The sequence below is a fragment of the Macaca nemestrina genome, chromosome 5, assembly GCF_043159975.1.
Source record: "Macaca nemestrina isolate mMacNem1 chromosome 5, mMacNem.hap1, whole genome shotgun sequence".
Classification (NCBI taxonomy): Eukaryota; Metazoa; Chordata; class Mammalia; order Primates; family Cercopithecidae; genus Macaca; species Macaca nemestrina.
Window position 1 is genome coordinate 130,877,606 of NC_092129.1, and position 26,238 is coordinate 130,903,843.

The following is a 26,238-nucleotide window of genomic DNA, read 5'->3' on the forward strand; positions in this document are numbered from 1 at the left end:
TCACAAATCTTGCTACTTCCTTTTCTTATTCTAGCCTTTAAATGTTGATGGTTGACAGTTTTTTTCCCTACCTTTACCCACCTTATCTTTCTTCTGTTCTTACGCTACATGTCCTCCCTGGGAGACCTCATTTACTTTGATAATTTCAACTCCTCGTTATTCAACAAGTATTGAGTGATCACTTACCGCATTTCCCATGTGCCAGCACTGTTCCAGGCACAGGGACTATGGCTGTGAACAAAACAGGCCACAATCTTGCTCTCACGGTGTTTACTTCTAGAAGGAAAACGGTCAATAAACAAAATAAGCAAATTATAGTTTTTGTTAAATTTGCGTAGTACCATGGAGAAAAATGCAGCAGGAGAGGTGGATAGGGAATACACATTGGAGGTGGTGGTTGGGGATATTGGCACACAGCAAGAGCAAAGTTGTGAGGCAAGGGAGCAAAAAGGAATATTGGAACAAGGGGGAGAACAGAGGCAGATCGGGCCAGAGAGAACCAGTCCTGTAGGGTTTGATAGGCTTTGACTCCAAGTATGATGGGAGTCATTGAAGATTTTTGGCAGAGAGGTAACATGATAGGTTTACATGAAAAGAAGCAATGGCAGCACTGAGTGCTGTTTTGAGAATTGATCCTGAGGTAGAGGATAAGGGCAGAAACAGGGAGCTGAGTTAAGATGCTGCTACAATAATCCATGGGTGAGATGAGAGTGACTTCGACCCCAGAAGTAGATGTGGAGGTGGTAAGTGGTTGGGTTATAGGGGACGTTTTGAAGGTGGAATGCGTAAAATTTCCTGAAGTATTGATTATGGAGTGAGAGACAGTGAAAGTTAACTCTATGGTTTTCAGACTTAGCAGTTGCAAGGATGAAGTTACCATTCATGGAATGGGAAGGACTGAGGAAAGATCTGTGGGGCAGGACAAGGAAAGGAGTTCATGGATACTCATAGTTGAGAAACTATGAGACATCCAAGTAGAGATGTTGAGTAGGCAGTTGGGTATGTGTATCTTGAGCTGAGGGCACAGGCTTGGAGATATAAATTTGGGAGTCATTGACAATTAGCATGCAATGGTGTTTAAAACCTTAAGACAAGATGGGACAACTGGCATGGTCTACAGAGACTGAGAAGAAAAGAGTTTAGAGGGCTGAGACTTGGGGCCCACCAAGTGGCAGTGGTTGGGATGATCAGGAGGAATCAGGCAGGAGAGGCTGAGAAGGGGATGCCTAAGAAGTAGAGGAAAACCAGGTGGGTTTATACCTAACCTACTTAATTAGAAAAGTCCCATGTGCTCACTGTCATTGAATCAATAGGGAGCTTTCTTAGGATTTGCTAAAAATGAAGACATGAAAATAGATATCAGGTGAAGGAAAGACAAAAGTTCTAAATACAAGAATTTATTCTTCTGTTCTTTTATGAGTTACTAGCACTTTTGCATTTTATGAGGTTTTCTTTAGAGATTCAATACAATGTATAGAATATAGCACATGATGAAAATCTGATAGAAGGATAGAGACACTGGATTTTTAAAATAGAGACGAGAAAATGAAAGAAAGAAAAACAAAGAGGCTGGGCAAATGAGGAGAGGGAGTTTTAGGAAAGGGGTGACCAAGTGTGTCAAAAGCAGCTGGTCACTCAGGAGGACTGAGCACTGAGCCTTAGATTCACCAATGTGGTTGCCATCCGTGGCCTTAATAGGAGCAGTTTTGCAGGTTCATCAGGTAAAGGCCTGACCAGAGAGGGTTCAAAAGACAGTCATGAAAAAGAGTTGAAGATAGTAGGTATAGCCACTCTTTTGGAGACTAGTATTGTATGGTAAAATATTTATACTTTAATTTTTTTTTGTAAGGGGGAAAATAGAATTGTGTATTTGTTTTCTTAAAAAAAACCAACAAATTATTTTGTGGTTATTATAGGGGATGACTAATTGTTGGGTTAGTCAAAAGCAGATTTTGATGTACTTTGCAAACATTAGCTAGCTGCTAAAAGTCTCTTTTACTTCCCTTTAAAAGAAACAAAAGAGATGTTTAATGGAAAGAGGTGATTACATGTAAAAAGTTGTGTTCATTTATTTATTTTAGAGGGAAGTAGCAATAATGATGGTTGATTGATTTTTATAAAATTACCCAAGGTTACTTGTGGGACATAGTCAGCTTTCATGAAAGTCATAACAAGCAATTTAAGGGTTACAGCCAAAGGCTGATTTCAACCCTGCTCTTTATTTCAGCATTTAGAAATGGGGTCAAGCTCTATAAAGTATAGAATAAAGTCCTCCCACAGCCCTCCCATACTCAAGTGACTATCCTTTAAAGCAGCCCACTGTATATTTATTTTAAACTAATAAAGTGTGAGGATGAAAGTCTTGGTGCCTTGGCACAGAGATAGATTAAGTATAAACTTTATCTTCTTTCACACAAAGAAAGTTTCATTTGTTTATCTAATTATTTCAGGCAAAAACACCTGAATTCCTCATCAAACTTTCTTCTAAATGTACCTAGATTTTCTTATATTTGCCACTAAGAAAGTGGGGTGGGGATGCTTTTTAGCAGAAGTTAACGATGTTCATATTAATTAATTAGTCCTGTTTATAACACTCCTGACAACACAAATAATTCATTTTCTTTGGGATGAGTTTTTCTCCCTTCATTAGCATCATTATTAGTTCCTGTCAGTAAATGATGTTTCAAAATTTCTACCAATTTGTTACAGTGTATTTAATATTTTGCTTCATGGTAAAAGGGACAAAGACCAGGTTTATATATTTACCCACTAATCCTTGTAATCTGTTTCAAATCCTTTTTGGAATAAGATGAGGTATATCTTCATTAACAAAATTAAAATAAATCATGTATAAACAAGCCATAAGCAAACTTTCTTAGGTTCACACATGTTTTTCCTTAAATGTAACTATGAGAACAACCCTAATTAATTGAGAGCTACTGGGGAAGGTTTGTGGAAATGGATAGGATCTGAGCCTTTTGGTTGGGTGGTCCTGGGTTCTAATGCTTGGTTCTGTCTACTCTGGGCTGGAAAGGTATGAATACCTCTTAGCCACATTCTGCTCTGTGAAATAAAGAATGTGATCTTGATCTCACAGACTGGTTTTGAAGGTCATTTCAGACAATATATTTACAGATTTTGGCACATGGTAGGTGCTGAATAAATTTTAGCTTCCTTGTTTTCCCTGTAGTCTTATTCTAATTCCTGACTGTGCATCTCATATTTTGCTCAAGAGAAAATTTAGTGATTACTGCAGCACAAACAGGGTCAGGAAAACATGAGCCTTGTGCCTCCATTAGTGTCCCATGCACATCTGACTGCATTCATAAAGATGTAGACGTCAAGTGTTCTAGAGTTGAAAGGAACCTATGATTCTGCCTTCCACTTTGCGGATGAAACCACAGACGATTGATAGGCACTGAGTAGGAGAGATTTGGGACCTGAGTAATCTGAGGCCCAGCAATTGTATGGGACTTACTGAGGCTCATTCAGAGGTCAATAGCAGACTCAGAACAGGAACCTTGATTTTGTTCCCTGCCTTCACCACTTGCTCATCAAGGTCAGTTTAGATTTCCTGACTATTTACAATGTGGGAGTCCTGTCATGCAAATCCATGTTCTACCAGTTGAATGTAATTGTTTAGGACATTAATGACATGTGGCTGTGAGGGAAAAATTTTAGTTAACATAAAATTTGATCTGTAGCACAGGTCACATTTCTTCCCTCTTGTTCACGGTGGGATCCATGATTATTACTGCATTTCTATGTAATGACTGTTTTAATTTAATTTAATTTAATTTAGGAGATCTAAGTAATTAAACATGAGGCCAAAGTATGTAAGAAAGTGGCAGTCTTTTATTGCAAATATGCACACACTCTTGGGTGAGGTTCTCTGGTCCTCAGGTGTGGGGGGCCAGGGAAGTTGCGCCGGCGCTCTCGGGTGATGTTCTCCAGTCCACAAATGCGGGGGCCGAAGAAGTCACGCTGGCTCCTGCCAGTGGCAGACTTTTATGCATTGGTACTGGAAGGGGGAGGGCAGTGGGCGGGATAAGGGCATGATAGGGGCGTCTCCATAGGTGTGGCTGGGTAAGTTTCGATCTCTTCGGATTGACGTCATCTGGCGCATGCTTGGTTGATCTGCATCTTCCCGGGGTGGGCTGCATTTTCCTGCGCACGGGAATGTTCGTGAGGAAGAACCTGGAAGCAACATGGATTATGCCTTCTTGTTCACCTTCCTCCATCTTGTCCTTTCTCCTTCACCCAAACAATTACAATGAAAGGAAAAGAGTCAAAATTGTTGGGGAATCTTTTGGAAGTCTGGTAAGCAGTATGGTACTGCTCTGGCATGGAGCCTGTAGACTGACCTTGCTGCTTTACCTTAGAGTATGAAATATTATATATGACAAAATATTTCAAAAGGACCAGTAACAGAGAGATGTTGGATGCAGATGGTCTAGCAGTGCTCAAGAGGTTGGGTACTTATAGAAATTGAGCAGGTTGTAGATCTAATCACCTGGTGAGTTCTTCCTGCCAGTTGAAGAGACAAAATCAATTTGGCAAGACCATGGCATTGCAGTAAAGAAAGCATTCAATTGATGCAAGGCCATCCACACCATTTGGGGGATGGAGTTATTACCCAAATCAGTCTCCCTGGAGGCTCAGAGGTTATGGGTTTTCAAGGATAGTTTGTTGGGCAGGGGACTAGGGTATGGGGAATATTGATTTGTTGGGGATGACATCATAGGGGTATGGAAAACAGTCCTTGTGTACTGAGTCTGTCTTTAGGTAGGGGCCACAGGACTGGTTGAGGCTTGGGTCATGAATCTGAGTGAAGTCAGCTGGTGGTCAGAAATACAAAAGTCTAAAAAAAATCTCAAAAGACCAATCTTAGTTTCTACAATAGCGATGTTATCTGTTGCAGTAATTGGAAAAGTTGCAAATCTTGTGACCTCTCGAACAATGGCTGGTAATCATTTAAATATGCTGAACATCTTAGCAGAATTTTGGCCCCTCTTATAATCCTAGCCTTGTGGACTTTCATTAGTTTTACAAAGGTAGTTTAATTTTGGGAAGGTTTATTATCATCCTTGTTTAAGGTTAGACTATAAACTAAATTCCTCCCATAGTTAGTTTGGCCTACACCTAGGAATGAGCGAAGCCAGCCAGCCTGTGAGGCTAGGAGCAAGATGGAGTAAGACAGGTTAGATTTTTCTCATTGTCAGAATCTTTGCAAAGATGGTTTCATAGCAATAATGGAGGAAGTGAAGATGGTGAGTGTGATGATAGCCACAGAGACCATTGCATTGAATAGATGTCAGACTTCAGACCAGGGATCTATAAGAATTATTTCAATAAATCTCACCTTAATCTTCTGAGGGTGAAATTCTTACCATGCCCATTTTCCAGATGGAGAAACTGGATACCTAGGCGGGGTGTGTTGTTCTAAATTGTGGCTGAAAGAAAAGGCCCTTGAAGGGTTCTGGTCCAAGTATACATCCCGTGACTGTTACTGATGGCATAGAATTGAAGAAAAGAAGGCTTGAGGAAGAGAGCTGAGGAAAGCTGAAGAGAAGTTAGGGAAGAAGTAGCCTCCATATTTGACTGTTAAGTCAAACATATATTGATCACTATCTCTGCACTAAGATGGAGGTAAACAATTATCAATGAAAAGAGTCAAACTCTGTAAAATATTTGAAGAGATTAATTCTGAGTCAAATTTGAATGACCATGGCCTGAGGCACAGTCTCAAGAGGTCCTAAGTACATGTGCCCAAGGTGGTCAGGCTACAACTTGGTTTTATATGTTTTAGGGAGACATAAGACATCAATCAATACATATAAGATGTACATTGGTTTGGTCTGGAAAGATTAGACAAGTAGGTACAGGGGCTTCCAGGTCATAGATGGATTCAAAGATTTTCTGATTGGTAATTGGTTGAAAGGGTTAACTTACTAACTTGTCTAAAGACCTGGAATCCACAGAAGGGAGTATCTGGGTTAAGATAAGTGGTTGTGGAGCCCAAGGTTCTTATTATGCAGATGAAGCCTCCAGGTAGCAGGCTTCAGAGAGAAAAGATTGTAAATATTTCTTAGCAGACCTAAAAAGGTTACAGACTCTTAGTTAGCACTCTCCTGGATCAGGGTAAAGATCCAGAAAAGGAAGGGAATTTTCTACAGAATGTAGATTTTCCCCATAAGAGACAGCTTTGCAGGGCCATTTAATATATTTTGGGGTAAAATACTTCAGTTTCTTTCAGGGCCAGCTATCTGTCATGTGTTGCTATACTAGAGTCAGGTTGAAATTTAGTGTCTTATTGCTACAGAGTCTGTTTTGTCGGTCTTAATGTCTCTGTTTTAATGTTAATGCTGGTTACTTATGTCTGTATTCCAAAAGGTGGAGGGTATAATGAAGCATCTCTGACACTCCCCATCATGGCCTGAATTAGTTTTACAGTTTAACTTTGGAATGCCCTTGCCTAAGAGGAGGGGTCAATTCAGTTGGTTTGGGGGGCTTAAAATTTTATTTTTGGTTACATGATAATGACTAAAGTCATTTTTGCCTTTTTCTTTTCTCCCTCTCATTTCTCCAGTGCATGTTTAACTACTTCCAGCTGTGATTTCTAGAAAGCAACAAAAACTCAACTCAATAGCTTGGCACTCTGGATTTATGACTACATTAGCAGACGAAGAGTCTTTGCCCTCTACTGCCTCTCACCACAACTCTTCTTATTATAGTAGAATCTGCCTTTTGAGACATTTCTGTTACTTTGCTCTCTCTACATCCTTTGCCCCCCTTTGCTCATTGAGACACTATGTGGGCTTATAGATTAAGCATAAGAACAACATCCTTTCTGAGAAAATGGGAGTGTGTGTGTGTGTGTGTTTGTACATAAAGAAATAGAGCCACTTAAATCAGAATCTCCAAAAAGATATGTCCATTCATTCATTCACTCAACAATTAATTGTATATTGAGTGCCAACTACCTACCAGCAACTTTTCTAGACACCAAGAATTTAGAAGTGAACAAAACAGATAATTTCCCTCAGGAAGCATGCATTCTGGTGGGGAGAGGGCAGAAAATAAAACTGTAAATATATAATATGCCTGATATCAAGTATTACGAAGAAAAAGACATTTAGGCAAGGAGCTAGGGTGTGCTATTTTATATAGACTAGAGAGGGAAGGCCTCAGTGAGAAGTTAACATTTGAATAGTAACAAGGGAGAGTGAGCCATGGAAATAACAGAACATTCTGATAATTCCGATAACATTCCAGGTATTTCTGATATTTCTGATAATTCTTATTCATGATATTCACGGGAATGTCAGAAGAATGTTCCAGAGGGAAGGGCTTATGCGCAGGCCCTGAGGCCTGTTTGAGACCTAACAGGCAGGCCAATATGTTTGGAGCATATGTGTGAACAGGTAAGCGTTAGAAAATGATATTAGAGAGGTATTGGAGGTTAGGTAACAAATCATGAGGGACCTTTTGTAGCCCAGTGTAAGGACTCTGACTTCTATTCTGAGTGAGATGGGAAATTATTGTTGGATTTAGAAAAGAGGACCTCTGGTGTGTCTGATATAAAGACACAACTCTGACTACTTTGTTACAGGATGGAAGAGTCTAGTCTGGTGTTTTTGTAAACCACTTGCAGGAGGAAGATGGACTAAATAGCTTATTGAGGTTAAAGTGTTTATTTATATGGGATGCTTTAATTATTTTGACATTATTGAGAAAATTCTATGTAAAATGTAAATATTCTAAACCTTTTTGAAGAAAGATATAAAAATGAAAATATCTTTTTAATTTTTAAATTATTTAATCTCATAATACAAAATAATTCTATTATAAACTAATATTCTTATGTTACTGAAAATTTGGACATCAGAGCAAAACAGTATATGTATTAGTTAAGGTTATCTGGTTGCCAATAAGAGAACCCAGCTGTTCTTTTAAAAGTGGAATTTATTGGGAAGATATTGGGCAACCTACTAATCAGTGGAAAACAGTCTGAAAAATCAGGGACAGAAATACATAGGAATCAAAACATTTGATGCAAGCGGTGGGCGGTGGGGCAGGTAGGGAGGTGGGCAGGTGGGTGTCTCAGAAGCAGGTGTTCTTCCCAGGCTCCTTAGAATGCCACCCCAGGAACTGAGATCTCAACATTTCCTCTCTCTCTTCCCTTTTGCTCCATATTTCTCTTAAAGCCCGAGTATGTGACTCTGGCCATAGTAGGATAAGATGTCTTGCTTGACAGTTCCACTCAGCTCTAGTCAATGGGGCAGAGCAATACCTCAAGGAAATTAGGGTATGTTAACAAAATAAAGTATAATGGATGCTGGTCAACTAAAATGCTACAAATGCCACAATGTTAGCCCTAGTTACATTTCCTTTTACTATAATTCTTACAATTTTGGCACATCTTCTTCTAGCCCTATTTCTTGTTTATGTGTTTATGTCCCAGGTTTTTTTTTTTTTTGTACTTAATTTTATCTATTGTTAAATGGTAAAGTTAGTGATCTTCTCCTACATTATTTGACCATTCCTAAATTGCTGGACATTTAGATTATTGTCATGAAAATGTAATAAATGAAGCAGCAGAGAATAGTAATAGCTAACCTAAACTGGCTAAATCATAGTGCTTCCACTCCTGGATGTCTGGTCTACCCTATTGTGCTTCTACGAGAGAGCATGATAAAATAAGTTTACATTCCAGCAGAAGTATTTAAATGAAGGGGATTTCATCAGGCATTGAAACTGACAAAACGGTAAGCCTTATCCTCCCAGGGACTGACAATTTTCCCTTTGTCTATTAGGGGGCAAGCTGATTTTCATGGCCCCAGGACCCATCGAGCTCAGGGCGCACGCCATCCTTGTTTCTGATGGTGGAGAGCTCCGGATTGGATCTGAAGACAAGCCCTTCCAAGGCAGAGCTCAGATCACACTCTATGGGAGTTCCCACTCAACTCCCTTCTTTCCCTATGGAGTCAAGTTCCTGGCTGTGAGGAATGGAACTCTTTCTCTGCACGGTGAGTGAGGCAGTTGATCAGAGGAAATGAAGTAGAGCTGTGTCTAGCAGTGGAAACTGATAAAACTGTTTAAAAGTCCTTGACTATAGTTGCTCAGCCAACCAGGTCAGTTAGAACAAGGCACTATTTGCTTAAAGAACAAGTAAAACTGTGATGATTCCTGTGGCAGAGTACACTACAGTTCCCAATTATTTGCTCCCCTTTCTGTAAGAGGATTGTGTATACTTCCACCCACTGTTAGGTGACTTTCAGTGCCTCCTTGTGGGTGGACCATACTTCCTGGACCCTTTGCAAGAGCAGACTTAGCCTTGTACTTGCTTTGGTCAGTGGAAGGTAAGCAGAAATGGGGGACCGCATGGCCAAGTGAAGGTTTTAAGACCTGTTATGCTTTAGCCATTGCATTTTCTTCCTGCCACTTGAGAATAGCCTGTCCCAGATAGGGGCAGTTCCTTCTGTTTAGAACCTGAATGAAGACGACATGAGGCAGTACTGCAGATGACCTACTGCTTTCATGTATGTGAGTGAGAGATAAGCCTTTGTCTTAAGTCACTGAGATTTGCATTAGTAAATGCAGCGTAGCCTAGTGAAAACTGACCGATACAATTACGTAGCATGTACAGATGTCTCTTAACATGCAGAAGCCTGGTATCCCAAATCAAATACAGACAACCTCATTTGGTTGTTGAACCTCTTCCTGTTTCCCCCAACCACCTAACCCATGAGCAGTGTTTAATTACACTTCTACTTAGAATCCTCTTACAGATAGGTGGGGCGTTTAAGGATTCCTAGGACAAAAGAGATTAGGCTACAGTGTGTTTCCGCTCCAACTTTATTTGCTTTCTGATCATCTCATTCCATTTTGCAAAATGGACATTTTTTTTTTTCCCCTTGAGAGTCAGAAAATTACCAAGTGTGCCAGGATAATCCTTAGTATCAACTGTAAAATATCAGTATAAAATAATGAGTAAGCATATTTCAGTGGGTATTTATATGCTTTTGGTTGCATAGCATGAGCCAAAGGCAGATCAAAAATATGGGCTCCAGAAGGTGACTCAATCTCCAGAAAACATAATGTAATTTACGTTGATATTTCTATATTGGCAACACAAAATAATCCACTTGTCATGGGATAATTGCTCTAGATGAGGGCATGGAGCTGTGCTGAGGAATCTGCCATTTTTCTCTGTCCAGACTCTGTCTCATACCGACCGCAGGCCCCAATCATTATTTATCAAAAAGCATGCTTGTGCCTCTTTTGGCTTACTATGAGAGGAAGCAAGATCTTTTCCTCGAGCATTTATTAAGTGTTGACTGTGGGCTACCCAGTGTGCTAGACACTGGGGATCAAATTTTGTGAGATTAAAAATACCCCATAACTCATTGGACAGAAATTCAAAATGCTTACTATATTGATTCTGTGATCAACTTCCAAGGAGACCTTTTTTCCTCCTGTCTTCATCAGCAAACAACTACACTGATTTTGTAGCCCAGGATCTATTCCCACGTCAGTCATGGTTTTCAAATGTTTGCTCTAGCTCAATGGCCTCTTAAGCCACCAACGCAATGTGCTGCTTTTTACCAGTAAGAAAACACATCTGGGGAATAAGTTAGTGTATAAGCCAGCCCATAGATCGTCCAGAAGACCCCAGGCTTAGGAGGAATCCTCAGAGTTGAGAGCCACTGTCCCGTATGATGCAGATAGCACAACTCTTACTGAAAATAGGAATTCAAATGAGGAAAAATGAAAACTCTCCTAATTCTTTTATTCTGCTTCTTTCATTCCAAGCTCATCTAATTCTCATGCTCTAGTGTGAAGAATCAGTGAAAGAACTCATAAATATACCTTTTGTGCCTATATTTTAAATGTACCCTGTGCATGTAAGCCTTTGTGATTAAGCAAATGTCAAGAAAATCCCTAGTCTCATTGCTTACAGTCAATATGGGGCAATTGAAGCAAAGTAGATGCCTCTAATATGTTTCAAAAATTCTGTAAGTTCAGAAAAAATGCTGCTACTCCAGCCATCTGATGTTACTGGATATTGAGAATGAGACCTCCTCTCCCTCTGCTTTCCTCATTTCCATCTCCTCCTTCCTCTTTCTCCTCCCTCTCTGTCCTTTCTTCTTCTCCCTCCTCTCTCTCTCCCCCCTCCTCCCTTTCTCTCCTCCCTCTTTCTTCTTTATTCTCTTTCTCCCTCCTCTCTCTCTCTCCCCCCTTTCCTCCCTCCCACTCCTTTATTCTCCTTCTCCCTGCTCTCTCTCCCTCCCCCTTTTCCCATATTCTCAGATCAGGCCATTTTCTAAACTGGTTAAACATTCCCCAAAGCGTTTAGGACAGATAATTGACTAGGATCACCTGAATCACAGAGCTTGCCCATTGAACACGGGCAAAGATCAAGCTGTTTCCTCTCTGATCTGATGCTGCAGCATAAGAAATATTATGTAGAAAAGAGCTCAGCCATTTGGGTGACAGGGATTCCTTTCCTGATGTATCTGTCAGAGAATTGCAGCCCCATGTGCAGCTCATCTATCCTCTCCTGTCACTTCTCCCTCACCACCTGAGGTCTCAGACAGATTTCCCCCTCCAGCATGGTGGTATATTATGGCTAAAATCATTACATAATTTCACTGGCCTTTTGCCAGGGCCAGAGGAGGATCTAGTGACACTGGGGCTTTAGGAAAAAGTTAATTTTCTTTCACCGTCGAGTATCCAATTTAGTGAGCAACTTGATTCACTGCTTTGCACCCAGGAAGTCCCTAAAGACCCAGCATTCACTCGGCTTCCCGGGATAACATAATGAGGAGATTCACCGACTTTGGTGCACAGAAGACCCTTTTGGGGAGGTTTTTGTAAATCTAGATTTCTGGGCTTGGAAATGTACATGTGATGTGACTCAGGTGGCCCATTGACTACACTCGGAGAAACACTATTCTAGTGGTTAATCGAATTGGAATCAGAAATGGGCCCCGTTCTGCCACAGATCAGCTATGACCTTCAACAGATCTCTAAAAAATCCAAAAAACACAGTTCCCACTTCATAAACTTACTGCTCATGAAGTGCTCCAGAGTGTTGGGCACACAAAACACAGTGTTATTGTTATTCTAATAAAATCCTTTCCCCTTTCCAAAAGCACTGAGTACCCATCACTGATTATCTTGTATTTTATTTTAGGTATGAGAAAATATGGGGCATGGCGGTGGTGGGGGCTTCAGTTTCAAAATCTACCTAGAGATTTTTCTCCATATTAATTTTATTGTCTATTTCTTTTCATCAAAGTAACAGAAGGGTTTTAACCTGGGATATCATGCGGTACCCACATTCCCAGGCATCTTCTGTTCTCTTCCCACCTCCCAGTCAACACCTTTAGATTTTAATCTCTCTTGGTGCAGCTGCTTCCCAGTCATGGATAACCACCATTCCCGGGAGTGGTTACAATAAAGGCTTTCTTAGAAACTATTTGCATGGGTCCCAGTATAGTCCAAAGCAGGGCACTGCCCAGCAAACGAGGCCCTTGGCAGACATTTGGTTCCTAATATTCAGCAGCAATGCTGAATGGATTATAATTTAACGCCAGCTCAGGTCGTGTAGAATCACACAAATGGTCTGCATGTCAGTCCGATCACTTTCCCACCTTCTCCCTCCATCTCATTCTTTATTATTGCCCTTTGAAACCCTTCGGCTCCAGCTGATTTTTATCTTAGATTAAAATCGCTAAGCAAACAGGCGTTGGTGTTCAGCTGTCACAAGGCAAGATGGAGTTGAAAGCATATTTCATGTATTTCTTTGAATGTAGGAAAAGTCCCACAGCCTTATACACTTACACCTGCACATACACACCCACACACAGCACCATCTTTTCTGTTTCTGTTTGTTCGGGAGTAGATGAGACAGGTTCTGAGTTGCTGGTGGAGTTCAGATTGTTTAGTAACTTCTGTCAGCTGCTCACTTTGATGCACTAATATGACTAAAGGGTCTCAGGATTCCTCCTGAGTGGCGGTCTGGGGTTTGGGTAGCTATAGTCAATAAGGAAATTTCACTCTTGCCTTTTGCCTTCATCACTCTGTCTGCCAATCCAGGTTCTCCACTCCAAACTGAGTGCCAATCACTTGTCATTTTTCAAGTGGGTTGCTGTCAGCCTGGGCAGCTTAAATTTTTGACAGTGTAATTATGGCTCTTGCTTCCACAGTGGGAATCTGAGCAGGATGGTGGAGCTTTTATTGATTGTTCAGCAGAGAAATTTATCAATTTCTCTCACTTCATTTCCAGTTCCTCCCTGAGAAATTTGGCTGACAGTTCCTTAGGAGAAAAACAGTCTCATGGCCTTGGCTGGACTTCTGTCTTTGTCCTTTTCAAGAAATTACAATATATAGGCATTAAATATAAATGGAAATTCCTGAGAAAAAGCAGTATGTGGGGCATGATTGAAGAAAGCACAAGTGCAATTGCAAGGAACATGAGAATTTGGTAGGAATAAAGAAGAAAAGCAGTGGTCTAAATAAGCAAGCTTAGATATAGTTTCTTTTCCTTCTAAAAGTACCAAGTATCTGCATGTAAATTCCATGGTTTCTACAAGTACTGTGTGATGTACAGTATTTTCATAGTTGCTAGAGTATCAGGCTGTCTTTCAGCATGGTATAAAGTGCATGGAACAGGCACATGTGTGGGAGTGTGTTTCTGGTCAGTGGTTTTCACCTTGTGCTCCACAAAATCCAAATGTTTCCTGGAGGGGATTTAGGGGTTCCCTAAACAATGAATATTGGAGATCAAATAATAAAGGTTTAAAATTTTCAAGTATTGATTTATTGCTTTTATCTGTTATATATTTGTGTTCAGAGTAACAGTTGGTTAGAAGAAAGAGTTCCACTGTGAAAATTGTGATTAAAAAACTCTACTGGGTCATTCTTTTAACTGTGGTGTATGGATCCTTTTGAGGTGTCCAGGCCCTCTCTGCATGATTCCTGTTTCCCGAAGACTGATTTAGCTCTGGGACATTTTCTATAAAGTCTGTTCTTTGATGTAGGGTGAAACTTTCTGGAGCCTGTTTTCATGTCATAACAGTTTCTCTTACCCAACAGTTTCAAATATCCAAGATATTTTTAAATCTCCGCTCTTTCGTCACCTGATTAATAGTCTCTAATGCTGTCTCCTCTTGCCCCATTCTTTACTTATTTCTTCTCGACCAAGACTCCTCCCTTTTATTCTGTCTCTTGTTCCCTTGAGCTAGATACAAACCAGAGCTATGACATGGCATTTTTATATGTAGCTTTATTACTCTGAAATTGTTTGGTTTTAGGGGACAGAAGCCCACTGGAAACAAACTTAGAACCAAGGATTTATGAATTCTTGTAATCAAAATGCAGGATGGAGAGAAAGACAATGGCCTTAGACGTGACTGCCTTCAGGGGTCTGAATGTCCGCGGGACTCACCCCTCAGTCTCTTACTCTGGTTGTCTCTGCATGTATTGACTTCACTCTCTCCTAGTCCTTATTGCCTTCTTCTCTATGGTTATTGAGACTTCCTGAGTTCATGTGGACTTTGATTTTCTACTACCAAAGAGAGGAACTCTGTATTCTTTTCAAAAAATAACCAGGGAAGGCCTCCCAAAGTCTTGCTAGAGTTACCTAGCAGACTAAGGACTATACATGGTGCCCAGGGGGAAAGTGCATTGTGACTGTCCAAGCTCAAGTCACCTTTTCACTTCTTTACCAACCGTCAAGTCCAGGAATGCAAGGCCATGTGAAGAGATGCAGCTCTGCCTTGACCAGGGAGGCCAGGGTGGTGTGTGGGGTGTGTGTGTGTGTGTGTGTGTATTATAGTGCATGCGTGTGTATGTTTGGGTGTTTTTGTGCATGTATATTTTGAGAAGCTGTTCACCAAAAGGGGGGATGGCAACCAGACCCAGAAAGAAGAGGTGCGGGGAAGACAAAACCATAGGTGTTCTCTGAGCTAAAGCCTTAGGCTTTGACTTCTGGTTCAGCCTGAAATCTCAAGGTGACTGAAACTCATAGACAGAAATATTCAAATATAGTACAATACTGTTGTATAAACTCAATATGTAAAGTTAATGTTGGTTATTTAGGCTGCATTTAGGCTGAATAAAACAAGTGTGTGAGATCAGGCAAACAAAAATCCTCATTAAGTTACTAGTAAGATTCCCATCAAATAGAAGAAGTTTATATATATATATATATTATTGAAAAGTTTTGCTGTGATTGAACTTCAAATTTTAAATCTCAGTGTTGCTTGCAATTTTAAAAGCTTTATCCCAAGGTCTTAGGAAATCTCATTTTCTAGTATATGCTATGGATTTTCTTCTTTCTTCCCATGAACTGTGGATTTCCTCAATATTGAAGAGGTTCTCTGCTTTCCCCTTGCATTTATCACCACAAAATATTACCTGTGATTTCATGGGAAACTTGAGCTGATGTGGTGTGTAAATTTGCCACAGGGTTGAGCAAATGCAAGAGACTCATTTTTAGGGATGTTTGGTCGATGTAAGCCTTCCAGACAGAAGTCTGACTCAGAATAGATTTTATTTTTCTTTAGTCACTGTCTTTGTCTGTATTCTGATCGGGATCCTTTTTCTTGTCCTTTAACAACTTCTTGGGTACCAATAGCTTTCCAGTTGATTTTAGATATTGAAAATGCCAATCCTGATTAATCTAGTTTAAAAGTTAAGTCTCCTGTTTATTTAATGTTCCCTTCCTCACCCCCAAAGCTTCAACTTGAGGCCCTTGGAATGGTAGGGTCTGCTCCCTCACTCTTCCTCTAATCCTTCTTATTTCATATTCTCAGGATTGGGGCAGGTGGAAGAGGTAAGGTAAGAAGTTTAACAAGCTTAGTACTTAACTGTGCGCCTATATCCTCTGTTGGGTGTTGCTCCCTCTCTGAATAGTAATTGCTGACTGTTGAGTCTCCCCCCTAAGATGCCTGCATGAAATCACTGGAGTCTTGTAGGAGGCCTTTCCACTGCACAGTTTCCCAGTGTGGAAGCCCCACCTGGGTTTGCAGTCGCCTTAGTGTCCACCTTGGGGGTTGGTCTTGGTGGAGTACTAGAAAGTTGGTTCAAGCCAAGCTATCTTCCCTACAATTCAACTATCCAGAGGAAACTTACAAATCCACATGATGTTCCACTTATTACCCCTTTCTCTGCTCTGCTCTTTCTCTCTCTAATTGTTTCCCCTGCTTAGACAGGCATGAGCAGCTGAGCAAATAGGCTGCATATGCAGACATTCAACCTGGGAAAAGAAGCCAGTCTCCCCTTCTTACAGGTCACTCTGTGATTGATACTTATGCAGCCCTCTCTCTTTGCTTAATAAGAGAGAAGTAGTTTCACACCTTGCTTTATAGGAAGGAACGGCTCTATAGGGAGGAAAGGCCAAGGTTAGCTCACCCAGGCTGATGGCTCATTCCCATATCTCAGGATTCCTTTGAATCTCCTTGTTTTTGGTCATTCATAAATGATGGAGTAGACTCTGCTCCAGGAATGGCAAAAGTGGCAGAGTTAGATTAGCTTTCTTTTAATAAGCCCCAAGGAGATGTTTTCTCCCTGTCTGTGGCTTCCCTATAATGTGGGGTGCTTATCATCTCCTGGTTCCATGCATGTGTCCTCCTGGTAGGTTCTAGAGGAGCAGAAGTCCCACCTAACAATCTGCTATATATGTAAAAAGGGTACCCTAGAGGGATGTGGGGTTGAAGGGGAGAGCCACTGTCATTTTGTGGTTGTTATTTGGCTTTGTTTTGTTGGTTTTTATTTAGGACTGGGAAGGAAGGAAGATTAAATAGAGGGGAGGAATGGAGAAAGGAGGATGAGGAAAATTAAACATGTATTTATTGCTTTTTCTAATCTTAAATTTAAATGAGCTTTAATACAGTGTTGGGGTTCTGGTCAGCTGGCGTGTTGTGGCAGATCATAATGACATAGTTGAGTTAACACCAGTGAGCATGGTCCTAGTGTACTTGGAACCCTAGCATGGTAGGACAGCCAGTTGCTGATGAGTGGTCCTCCCTTTTGAGCAGATGAAGATTGACCCCTGGCTCTGTGTCCTTTAAAATATAACCAACACCACCAACAAAAAATAAGGTATTTTTTCTGTTCTGTCTAATAATACTTCAAAAAAGTCTAAAATGACACTGTATAACCATTCTATTTACAGTGGTAGAAATGTATCTGCTAAAATCTCATTCGATCTGGACAAGAGTAACCTTGGAACAATCTTTAAGAAAGGGTTCCTTAAATTAATAGTATAAACCACACTTTAGGGAACTTGTTTAAACACATTTAAGTGAACATGCTGTTTTTAAGGTCTTTTAATTTTAGGTGTTTGCATGTAAATGTATGCTGCTAATTAGAAATGAGTTCTAGCTATTCAATAATCCAAGTACAGCAGGAACCCCACTTAGAAACACATTGTAAGGTACTTTAAGTTTCTATATGTACTTGAAAGTGTTGGCATTAGTCAGGTCTTTTTTTGGTTTCAAGTGACGGAAAACCCAATTCAAACAAAAAATAAGAGCATTTATTGCCTCATATAACTGAAAAGAAAAAACTTGAGGCACAGCTGAGTCCAGGTGCTCCAATGAAGTCATTAAGATTTTGTTTCTATGCGACTCTTGGTTCTGCTTTCCCCTGAGTTGGCTTCATTTTCAGTCAAACTCCACCCACATGGAGGCAGAAATGGCAGTCTTGTGGCTCCAGATGAAAGGGAATGCCTCTTTCCCAATGGCTGTTTGACCTCTGACCTAATTTCAACATTTCCCCATCACCATTTCACATCACTCCTTTTGTTTTTTCCTCCTTAGCTTTCAACATTATTTAATGTATTATGTATGGTTTACTTTTCACATTTTTTTGAATGTATTTTATTGCCTCTTCCAGAAGAATATATACATCGTGAGGGCAAGGATTTTCCTTTTTTTTTTTATTCAAATCTGCATTGCCTAGAACAGTGCCTGGACTCATAATATGCTTTAAAAAATACTTTTTTTGCTTGAATAAGTGAATGAAAAACTTGAGCAAAAGCCTCAGGATTTTTTTTTTGCCCCATTTGAGTCATAAGGCATTCGAGAGAGAGAGAGAGAGAGAGAGACAGAGAGAGGAAGGGAGAGATAAAGAGGGAGAGAGAGAAAAAGAGAGAGAGAGAAGTAGATAGAGAATCCAAGTCCAAAGGCGTAAGAACCAGGAAGACCAATGGTGTAAGTTATAGTCTGAAAACCAGCAAGCTGGAGATCCAAGAAGAGCCTATGCTTCAGTCTAAGTTTGAAGACCAGATAAGACCAATGTCTCAGTTCGAGTTACTTCATACTCAGCCTTTTTGTTCTATTCAGGCCTTCAGCTGATTGGATAAAGCTCATCCACATTAAGGAAGGCAATCTTCTTTACTTAGTCTACTGATTCAAATGTTAATCACATCTAGAAATACACACACACACACACACACACACACACACACACACACACACAGAACAATTTACATTTAGCCAAAGGTCTGGGTACCCCATAACACAGTCAAGTTGATGCACAAAATTAACCATCACAGTCACCAAAGCAAACCTTATAACTGACTCTGTATCATAGTTTAGACAAACGAGGATTTCAAGTCTCTCATCTTAACACAAAGCTTCTCAAGGGAAAGTATCTAGCCCCAAGGTTCATCTCTTTCTTTCAAAATTTCTATAGTTTCCATTTTCCTGCTAGGATGTGAGGATCTTTGCTTGCATTCTGCATCTTCTCTAGATGAGCTTGACTTTGCTCTGTCATAGAGTCCTCACTCACTCATCTTCCTCTGGGTAAGTGTGAGGAGCCTGGGCTCTTGAAGTGGACTGCTTGGTCCAAATCCCATCTCTACCATGAACTAGCTAGTGGACCTTGAAAAAAAAATCTCAGTGTTTCAGTTCCCATCTATAAAGAGGACATTATTTTAAGATATTTCTCATGATATTTGTTATGTGGTTTAAATGAAATAAAACATGTAACGTACTTATCAGAATGGCAGATGTTGAGCAAGTACTCAATAAATGTCAGTTATTATCATTGTTATTATTTGTTTACACTTTCGATTTGGTGAAGTTGCCCCATTGTTAGTCTAAGGATGGGATGGTGTTTACTGTTTTCTATTAATCTCTCAGCTAGAAACCTGGCTGTCATTCTTGATACCTCCTTTATCATTCCTCTTATCATGTCCATCACTAAGTCTTGTTGATTTTAATTCTTGGATAATTTGTGAGCCCATATCCTTCTCTCTACCTCCATTACTGTCACCTTAGTTTATGGTACCTTCAACTTATGCCTAGATTATTGTGTAAGCTTTTAAACTTATCTTCTAGTTGTCACTTTTGTTCTTTCCAATTCATTCTTTGCCCTGGAGCCAAGGTGATCTTTTGTAAACACTTATCTGTTTATATTGTGCTGCTGCTCAAAACTCTTCAGTGGCTTTCTATTGTTTCTAAGGTAAAGTCCGAAATTTCTAGCGTGGCTATTAGGCACTGTTTGATTTAGGTTCCTGCTTAAACCTTCTGTCCTGTTTTTCAGCTGTCCCCCTTGGCCACCCTCATGCTTCAGTAGTAACCTTCTTTTAGGTTACTAAATGGTTAATGTGGTCTAGATCTTCATTTTTTACATTTTTGAGAACCACAAGAAACTCAACTTTGTTAAGTAAATGGAAAGCTACATAGGCAGAAGCTTGTGATTTTTCCTTCAAAGAGAATTCTTCCATATGCATCATCAAAGCAATACTATTAATAGTATTGCTTTCAGCCTGGTCATGGAAAAAGAGTATCATTGAATTGTGTGTTATATTCAGTATTTGTCAAAATTGGATTTTACCTAGATCCTGGCACTTTATAATTTTCAAAGGTGCTTCCCATTCTTTCCTCTCATTTAACTCTCACAATCACCCTGTGAAGCATGAAAGACTGGGATTGTTACTTTCATTTTGGAGATGATGAAACTGGGGCCTGGAAGAGGATGTAACTAAAACTCATTCCATTTTCTTCATGGACTTAAGACACACATGGGCTTGCTTCTATTTTGTGTACACATAGCTGGTATTTACTTGTGGCAGAAAGGCAGAATATATCTCTTTCTGAAACAGTCTCCTCAGTTTTAACTTTTTCAGCTTATTTTGAGATCTCAGTTGGGGCTTTCTGGCTTATAGCTTCCTTTGTAAAATCCTTGATAGAGGTACAAAGAACTGGTTTTTTTTACACCTTATTTACCTTTTAGTACTTCTATGAAGTTTTCCAATCTTTGTGATGGCAAATCTACAAATATTTTCTCTTATGGTTTCTGCCTTTGATTTTATGTTTATCAACTCTTTTATGTACAAAGACTATATAAAAATTTACCTATTTGTTTTTTGGTTCTTTTATTACTTTTTGTTTTTCTTTTCTTTTTTTTTCACATTTGTGTCTGTCTTTAACTAGGGTCAGCAAACTATGAGCCATGGACCAAATCTGGTCCATTCCTTGCTTTTATACACAAAATTGTATTGAGGCACAGCCACACCCATTTGTTTAGGTATTATCTATGGCTGCTTTGCACTATAATGGCAAAGTTCAGTCATTATGACAGAGACCACATGGTCTGCAAACCCCAAACTCTTTACTATCTCCCTGATTTTTTACAGAAAAAAGTTATCAGACCCTTATTTTAATCAATCTAGAATTTATTCTGATATAGTTTATGTTAGTTATCTATTTTTTTTTTTCAAATGAATAGCCAATTTTCACAGCACTGTTTATTCAACCATAGGCTAAAAAATGACACCCATGTATGTCCATGTCTTAATCCTTGGAACCCAGGAACATTACCTTAAAAAATTTCACAAAAGGGGGTTGGGCTCCAAGATGGCCAAATAGGAAGAGCACCAGTCTACAGCTCCCAGCGTGAACAACACAGAAGACGGGTGATTTCTGCATTTCCAACTGAGGTACCAGATTCATCTCACTGGGACTTGTTGGACAGTGGGTGCAGCCAACAGAGTGTGAGCCGAAGCAGGGCAGGGCATCGCCTCACCCAGGAAGTGCCAAGGGGTCGAGGAATTCCCTTTCCTAGCCAAGGGAAGCCATGACAGATGGTACCTGGAAAATCGGGACACTCCCACCCTAATACCGTGCTTTTCCAATGGTCTTAGCAAACAGCACACCAGGAGATTATACCTGCGCCTGGCTTGGAGGGTCCCACCACCATGAAGCCTTGCTCACTGCTAGCACAGCAGTCCGAGATTGAACTGCAAGGAGACAGTGAGGCTGGGGGAGGGGCATCCGCCATTGCTGAGGCTTGAGTAGATAAACAAAGTGGCCGGGAAGTTCAAACTGGGTAGAGCCCACCGCAGCTCAACTAAGCCTGCCTGCCTCTGTAGACTCCACCTCCGGGGGCAGGGCATAGCAGAACAAAAGGCAGCAGAAACTTCTGCAGACTTAAACGTCCCTGTCTGACAGCTATGAAGAGAGTAGTGGTTCTTCTAGCATGGAGTTTGAGATCTGAGAACAGACAGTCTGCCTCCTCTAGTGGGTTCCTGACCCTGAGTAGCCTAACTGGGCTACCTCCCAGTAGGGGTTGACTGACACCTCATACAGCCAGGTGCCCCTCAGAGATGAAGTTTCCAGAGGAAGGATCAGGCAGCAACATTCTCTGTTCTGCAATATTTGCTGTTCTGCAGCCTCTGCTGATGATACCCAGGCAAACAGGGTCTGGAGTGGACCTCCAGCAAACTCCAACAGACCTGCAGCTGAGGGTCCTGACTGATAGAAGGAAAACTAACAAACAGAAAGGAATAGCATCAACATCAACAAAAACGACATCTACACCAAAACCCCATCTGTAGGTCACCATCATCAAACACCAACGGTAGATTAAATCACAAAGATGGGGAGAAACCAGACCAGAAAAGCTGAAAATTCTAAAAATCAGAGCGCCTCTTCTCCAAAGGATCGTAGCTCCTCGCCAGCAACGGAACAAAGCTGGATGGAGAATGACTTTGATGAGTTGACAGAAGTAGGCTTCAGAAGATCGGTAATGACAAACCTCTCCAAGCTAAAGGAGGATGTTCGAACCCATCACAAAGAAGCTAAAAACCTTGAAAAAAGATTAGACGAATGGCTAACTAGAATAAACAGCATAGAGAAGACCTTAAATGATCTGATGAAGCTGAAAACCATGGCACGAGAACTACATGACACATGCACACACTTTAGTAGCCAATTTGATCAAGTGGAAGAAAGGGTATCAGTGATTGAAGATCAAATTAATGAAATGAAATGAGAAGAGAAGTTTAGAGAAAAAGGAGTTAAAAGAAATGAACAAAGCCTCCAAGAAATATGGGACTGTGTGAAAAGACCAAATCTACGTCGGATTGGTGTACCTCAAAGTGTCAGGGAGAATGGAACCAAGCTGGAAAACACTCTTCAGGATATTATCCAGGAGAACTTCCCCAACTTATCAAGGCAGGCTAACATTCAAATTCGGGAAATACAGAGAACGCCACAAAGATACTCCTCGAGAAGAGCAACCCCAAGACACATAATTGTCAGATTCACCAAGGGTGAAATGAAGGAAAAAATGTTAAGGGCAGCCAGAAAGAAAGGTCCGGTTACTCATAAAGGGAAGCCCATCAGACTAACAGCGGATCTTTATAGCACTAAATTATAATTTATAGCACTAAATGCCCACAAGAGAAAGCAGGAAAGATCTAAAATTGACACTCTAACGTCACAATTCAAAGAACTAGAGAAGCAAGAGCAAACACGTTCAAAAGCTAGCAGAAGGCAAGAAATAACTAAGATCAGAGCAGAACTGAAGGAGATAGAGACACACACAAAAAAACCCTTCAAAAAATCAATGAATCCAGGAGCTGGTTTTTTGAAAAGATCAACAAAATAGACGGCTAGCATGACTAATAAAGAAGAAAAGAGAGAAGAATCAAATAGATGCAATAAAAAATGATAAAGGGGATATCACCACCGATCCCACAGAAATAGAAACTACCATCAGAGAATACTATAAACACCTCTATGCAAGTAAACTAGAAAATCTAGAAGAAATGGATGAATTCCTAGACACATACACCCTCCCAAGACTAAATCAGGAAGAAGTGCCTCTGAGCTAAAGGAGGATGTTCGAACCCATCACATTCAATCCCTGAATACACCAATAACAGGCTCTGAAATTGAGGCAATAATTTATAGCCTAGCAACCAAAAAAAGTCCAGGACCAGATGGATTCACAGCTGAATTCTACCAGAGGTACAAAGAGGAGCTGGTACCATTCCTTCTGAAACTATTCCAATCAATAGAAAAAGAGGGAGTCCTCCTCACTCATTTTATGAGGCCAGCATTATCCTGATACCAAAGCCTGGCAGAGACACAACAAAAAGAGAATTTTAGACCAATATCCCTGATGAACATAGATGCAAAAATCCTCAATAGGCAAACCGAATCACGCAGCACATCATAAAGCTTATCCACTACGATCAAGTTGGCTTCATCCCTGGGATGCAAGACTGGATCAACATACACAAATCAATAAATGTAATCCATTATGTAAACAGAACCAAAGACAAAAACCATATGATTATCTCAATAGATGGAGAAAAGGCCTTTGACAAAATTCAACAGCGCTTCATGCTAAAAACTCTCAATAAACTAGGTATCGATGGGATGTATCTCAAAATAATAAGAGCTATTGATGACAAACCCACAGCCAATATCATATTGAATGGGCAGAAACTGGAAGCATTCCCTTTGAAAACTGGCACAAGACAGGGATGCCCTCTCTCACCACTCCTGTTCAACATAGTGTTGGAAGTTCTGGCCAGGGCAATCAGGCAGGAGAAAGAAATAAAGGATATTAAATTAGGAAAAGAGGAAGCCAAATTGTCCCTGTTTGCAGATGACATGATTGTAAATTTAGAAAAACCCATCATCTCTGCCCAAAATCTCCTTAAGCTGATAAGCAACTTCAGCTAAGTCTCAGGATACAAAATCAATGTGCAAAAATCACAAGCATTCCTATACACCAATAACAGACAAACAGAGAGCCAAATCATGAGGGAACTCCCATTCACAATTGCTTCAAAGAGAATAAAATACCTATTCAACGTATAAGGGATGTGAAGGACCTCTTCAAGGAGAACTACAAACCACTGCTCAACGAAATAAAAGAGGACACAAACAAATGGAAGAACATTCCATTCTCATGAATATGAAGAATCAATATCATGAAAATGGCCATAGTGCCCAAGGTAATTTATAGATTCAATGCCATCCCCATCAAGCTACCAATGACTTTCTTCACAGAATTGGAAAAAAACTACTTTAAAGTTCATATGGAACCAAAAAAGAGCCCACATTGCCAAGACAATCCTAAGCAAAAAGAACAAAGCTGGAGGCATTACGCTACCTGACTTCAAACTCTACTACAAGGCTACAGTAACCAAAACAGTATGATACTGGTACCAAAACAGAGAGCTAGACCAATGGAACAGAACAGAACCCTCAGAAATTATACCATATATCTACAACCATCTGATCTTTGACAAACCTGACAAAAATGAGAAATGGGGAAAGATTCCCTATTTAATACATGTTGCTGGGAAAACTGGCTAGCCATATGTAGAAAGCCCAAACTGGATCCCTTCCTTACACCTTATACAAAAATTAATTCAAGATGGATTAAAGACTTTAAATATTAGACCTAAAATCATGAAAACCCTAGAAGAAAACCTAGGCAATACCATTCAGGACAAAGGCATGGGCAAAGACTTCATGACTAAAACACCAAAAGCAATGGCAACAAAAGCCAAAATTGACAAATGGGATCTAATTAAACTAAAGAGTTTCTGCACAGCAAAAGAAACTACCATCAGAGTGAACAGGCAACCTAAAGAATGGGGGAAAATTTTTGCAATCTACCCCTCTGACAAAGGGCTAATATCCAGAATCTACAAAGAACTTAAACCTATTTACAAGAAAAAATCAAATAACCCCATCAAAAAGTGGGTGAAGGATATGAACAGACACGTCTCAAAAGAAGACATTTATGCAGCCAACAGACAGAGGAAAAAATGCTCATCATCACTGACCATCAGAGAAATGCAAATGAAAACCACAATGAGATTCCATCTCACACCAGTTAGAATGACAATCATTAAAAAGTCAGGAAACAACAGGTGCTGGAGAGGATATGGAGAAATAGGAACACTTTTACACTGTTGGTGGGACTGTAAACTAGTTCAACCATTGTGGAAGACAGTGTGGCGGTTCCTCAAGGATCTATAACTAGAAATACCATTTGACCCAGCCATCCCATTACTGGGTATATACCCAAAGGATTATAAATCATGCTGCTATAAAGACACATGCACATGTGTGTTTATTGTGGCACTATTCACAATAGCAAAGACTTGGAACCAACCCAAATGTCCATAATGATAGATGGGATTAAGAAAATGTGGCACATATACACCATGGAATACTATGCAGTCATAATAAAGGATGAGTTCATGTCCTTTGTAGGGACATGGATGAAGCTGGAAACCATAATTCTGAGCAAACTATTGAAAGGACAGAAAGCCAAACACTGCATGTTCTCACTTGTAGGTAGGAATTGAACAATGAGAACACTTGGACACAGGAAGGGGAACATCACACACCTGGACTTGTCATGGGGTTGGGGGAGGGGAGGAGGGATAGCATTAGGAGAAATACCTAACATAAATGACGCGTTAATGGGTGCAGCACACCAACATGGCACATGTATACATATGTAACAAACCTGCACGTTGTGCACATGTACCCTAGTACTTAAAGTATAATAAAAAAAATTTGGCCAAAGGGATTTTGCGGATGTGATTAAAGATCTTAAAATGAAGAGTTTATCGTGTATCATCCACGTGGACCCCACATAATCACATTGGTCCTTATAAGAGAGATATGGGAAGTCAGTCAGAAAAGAAGGTGATGTGATGATGGTAGCAGAGATAAAAGTGATATGCTTTGAAGTTGGAGGAAGTAGTCATAAACCAAGGACTACAGGCAGCTATTAGATGCTGAAAAAGGCAAGGAAATAGTTTTTCCTCTCAGAGCCTCTAGGAGCAAGCATCCATGTCAACACCTTGACTTTATCCCAGTGAAACTAATTTCAGAATTCTGCCCTTCGGAATGTTAAGATAATAAATTTGTATTGTTTTAAAAGATTGTATTTTGTGGT

General features: G+C 40.2%; 1 protein-coding gene across 1 annotated transcript in view; it reads left to right on the forward strand.

Moving 5' to 3' along the window:
- LOC105490872 (PKHD1 ciliary IPT domain containing fibrocystin/polyductin) overlaps positions 1 to 26,238 on the forward strand; it is a 472,028-nt gene that overhangs the window by 151,251 nt on the left and 294,539 nt on the right. The window contains 1 exon segment of the mRNA XM_071096950.1: positions 8,817 to 9,029. Within this exon segment, the coding sequence (XP_070953051.1) occupies positions 8,817 to 9,029 (213 nt within the window).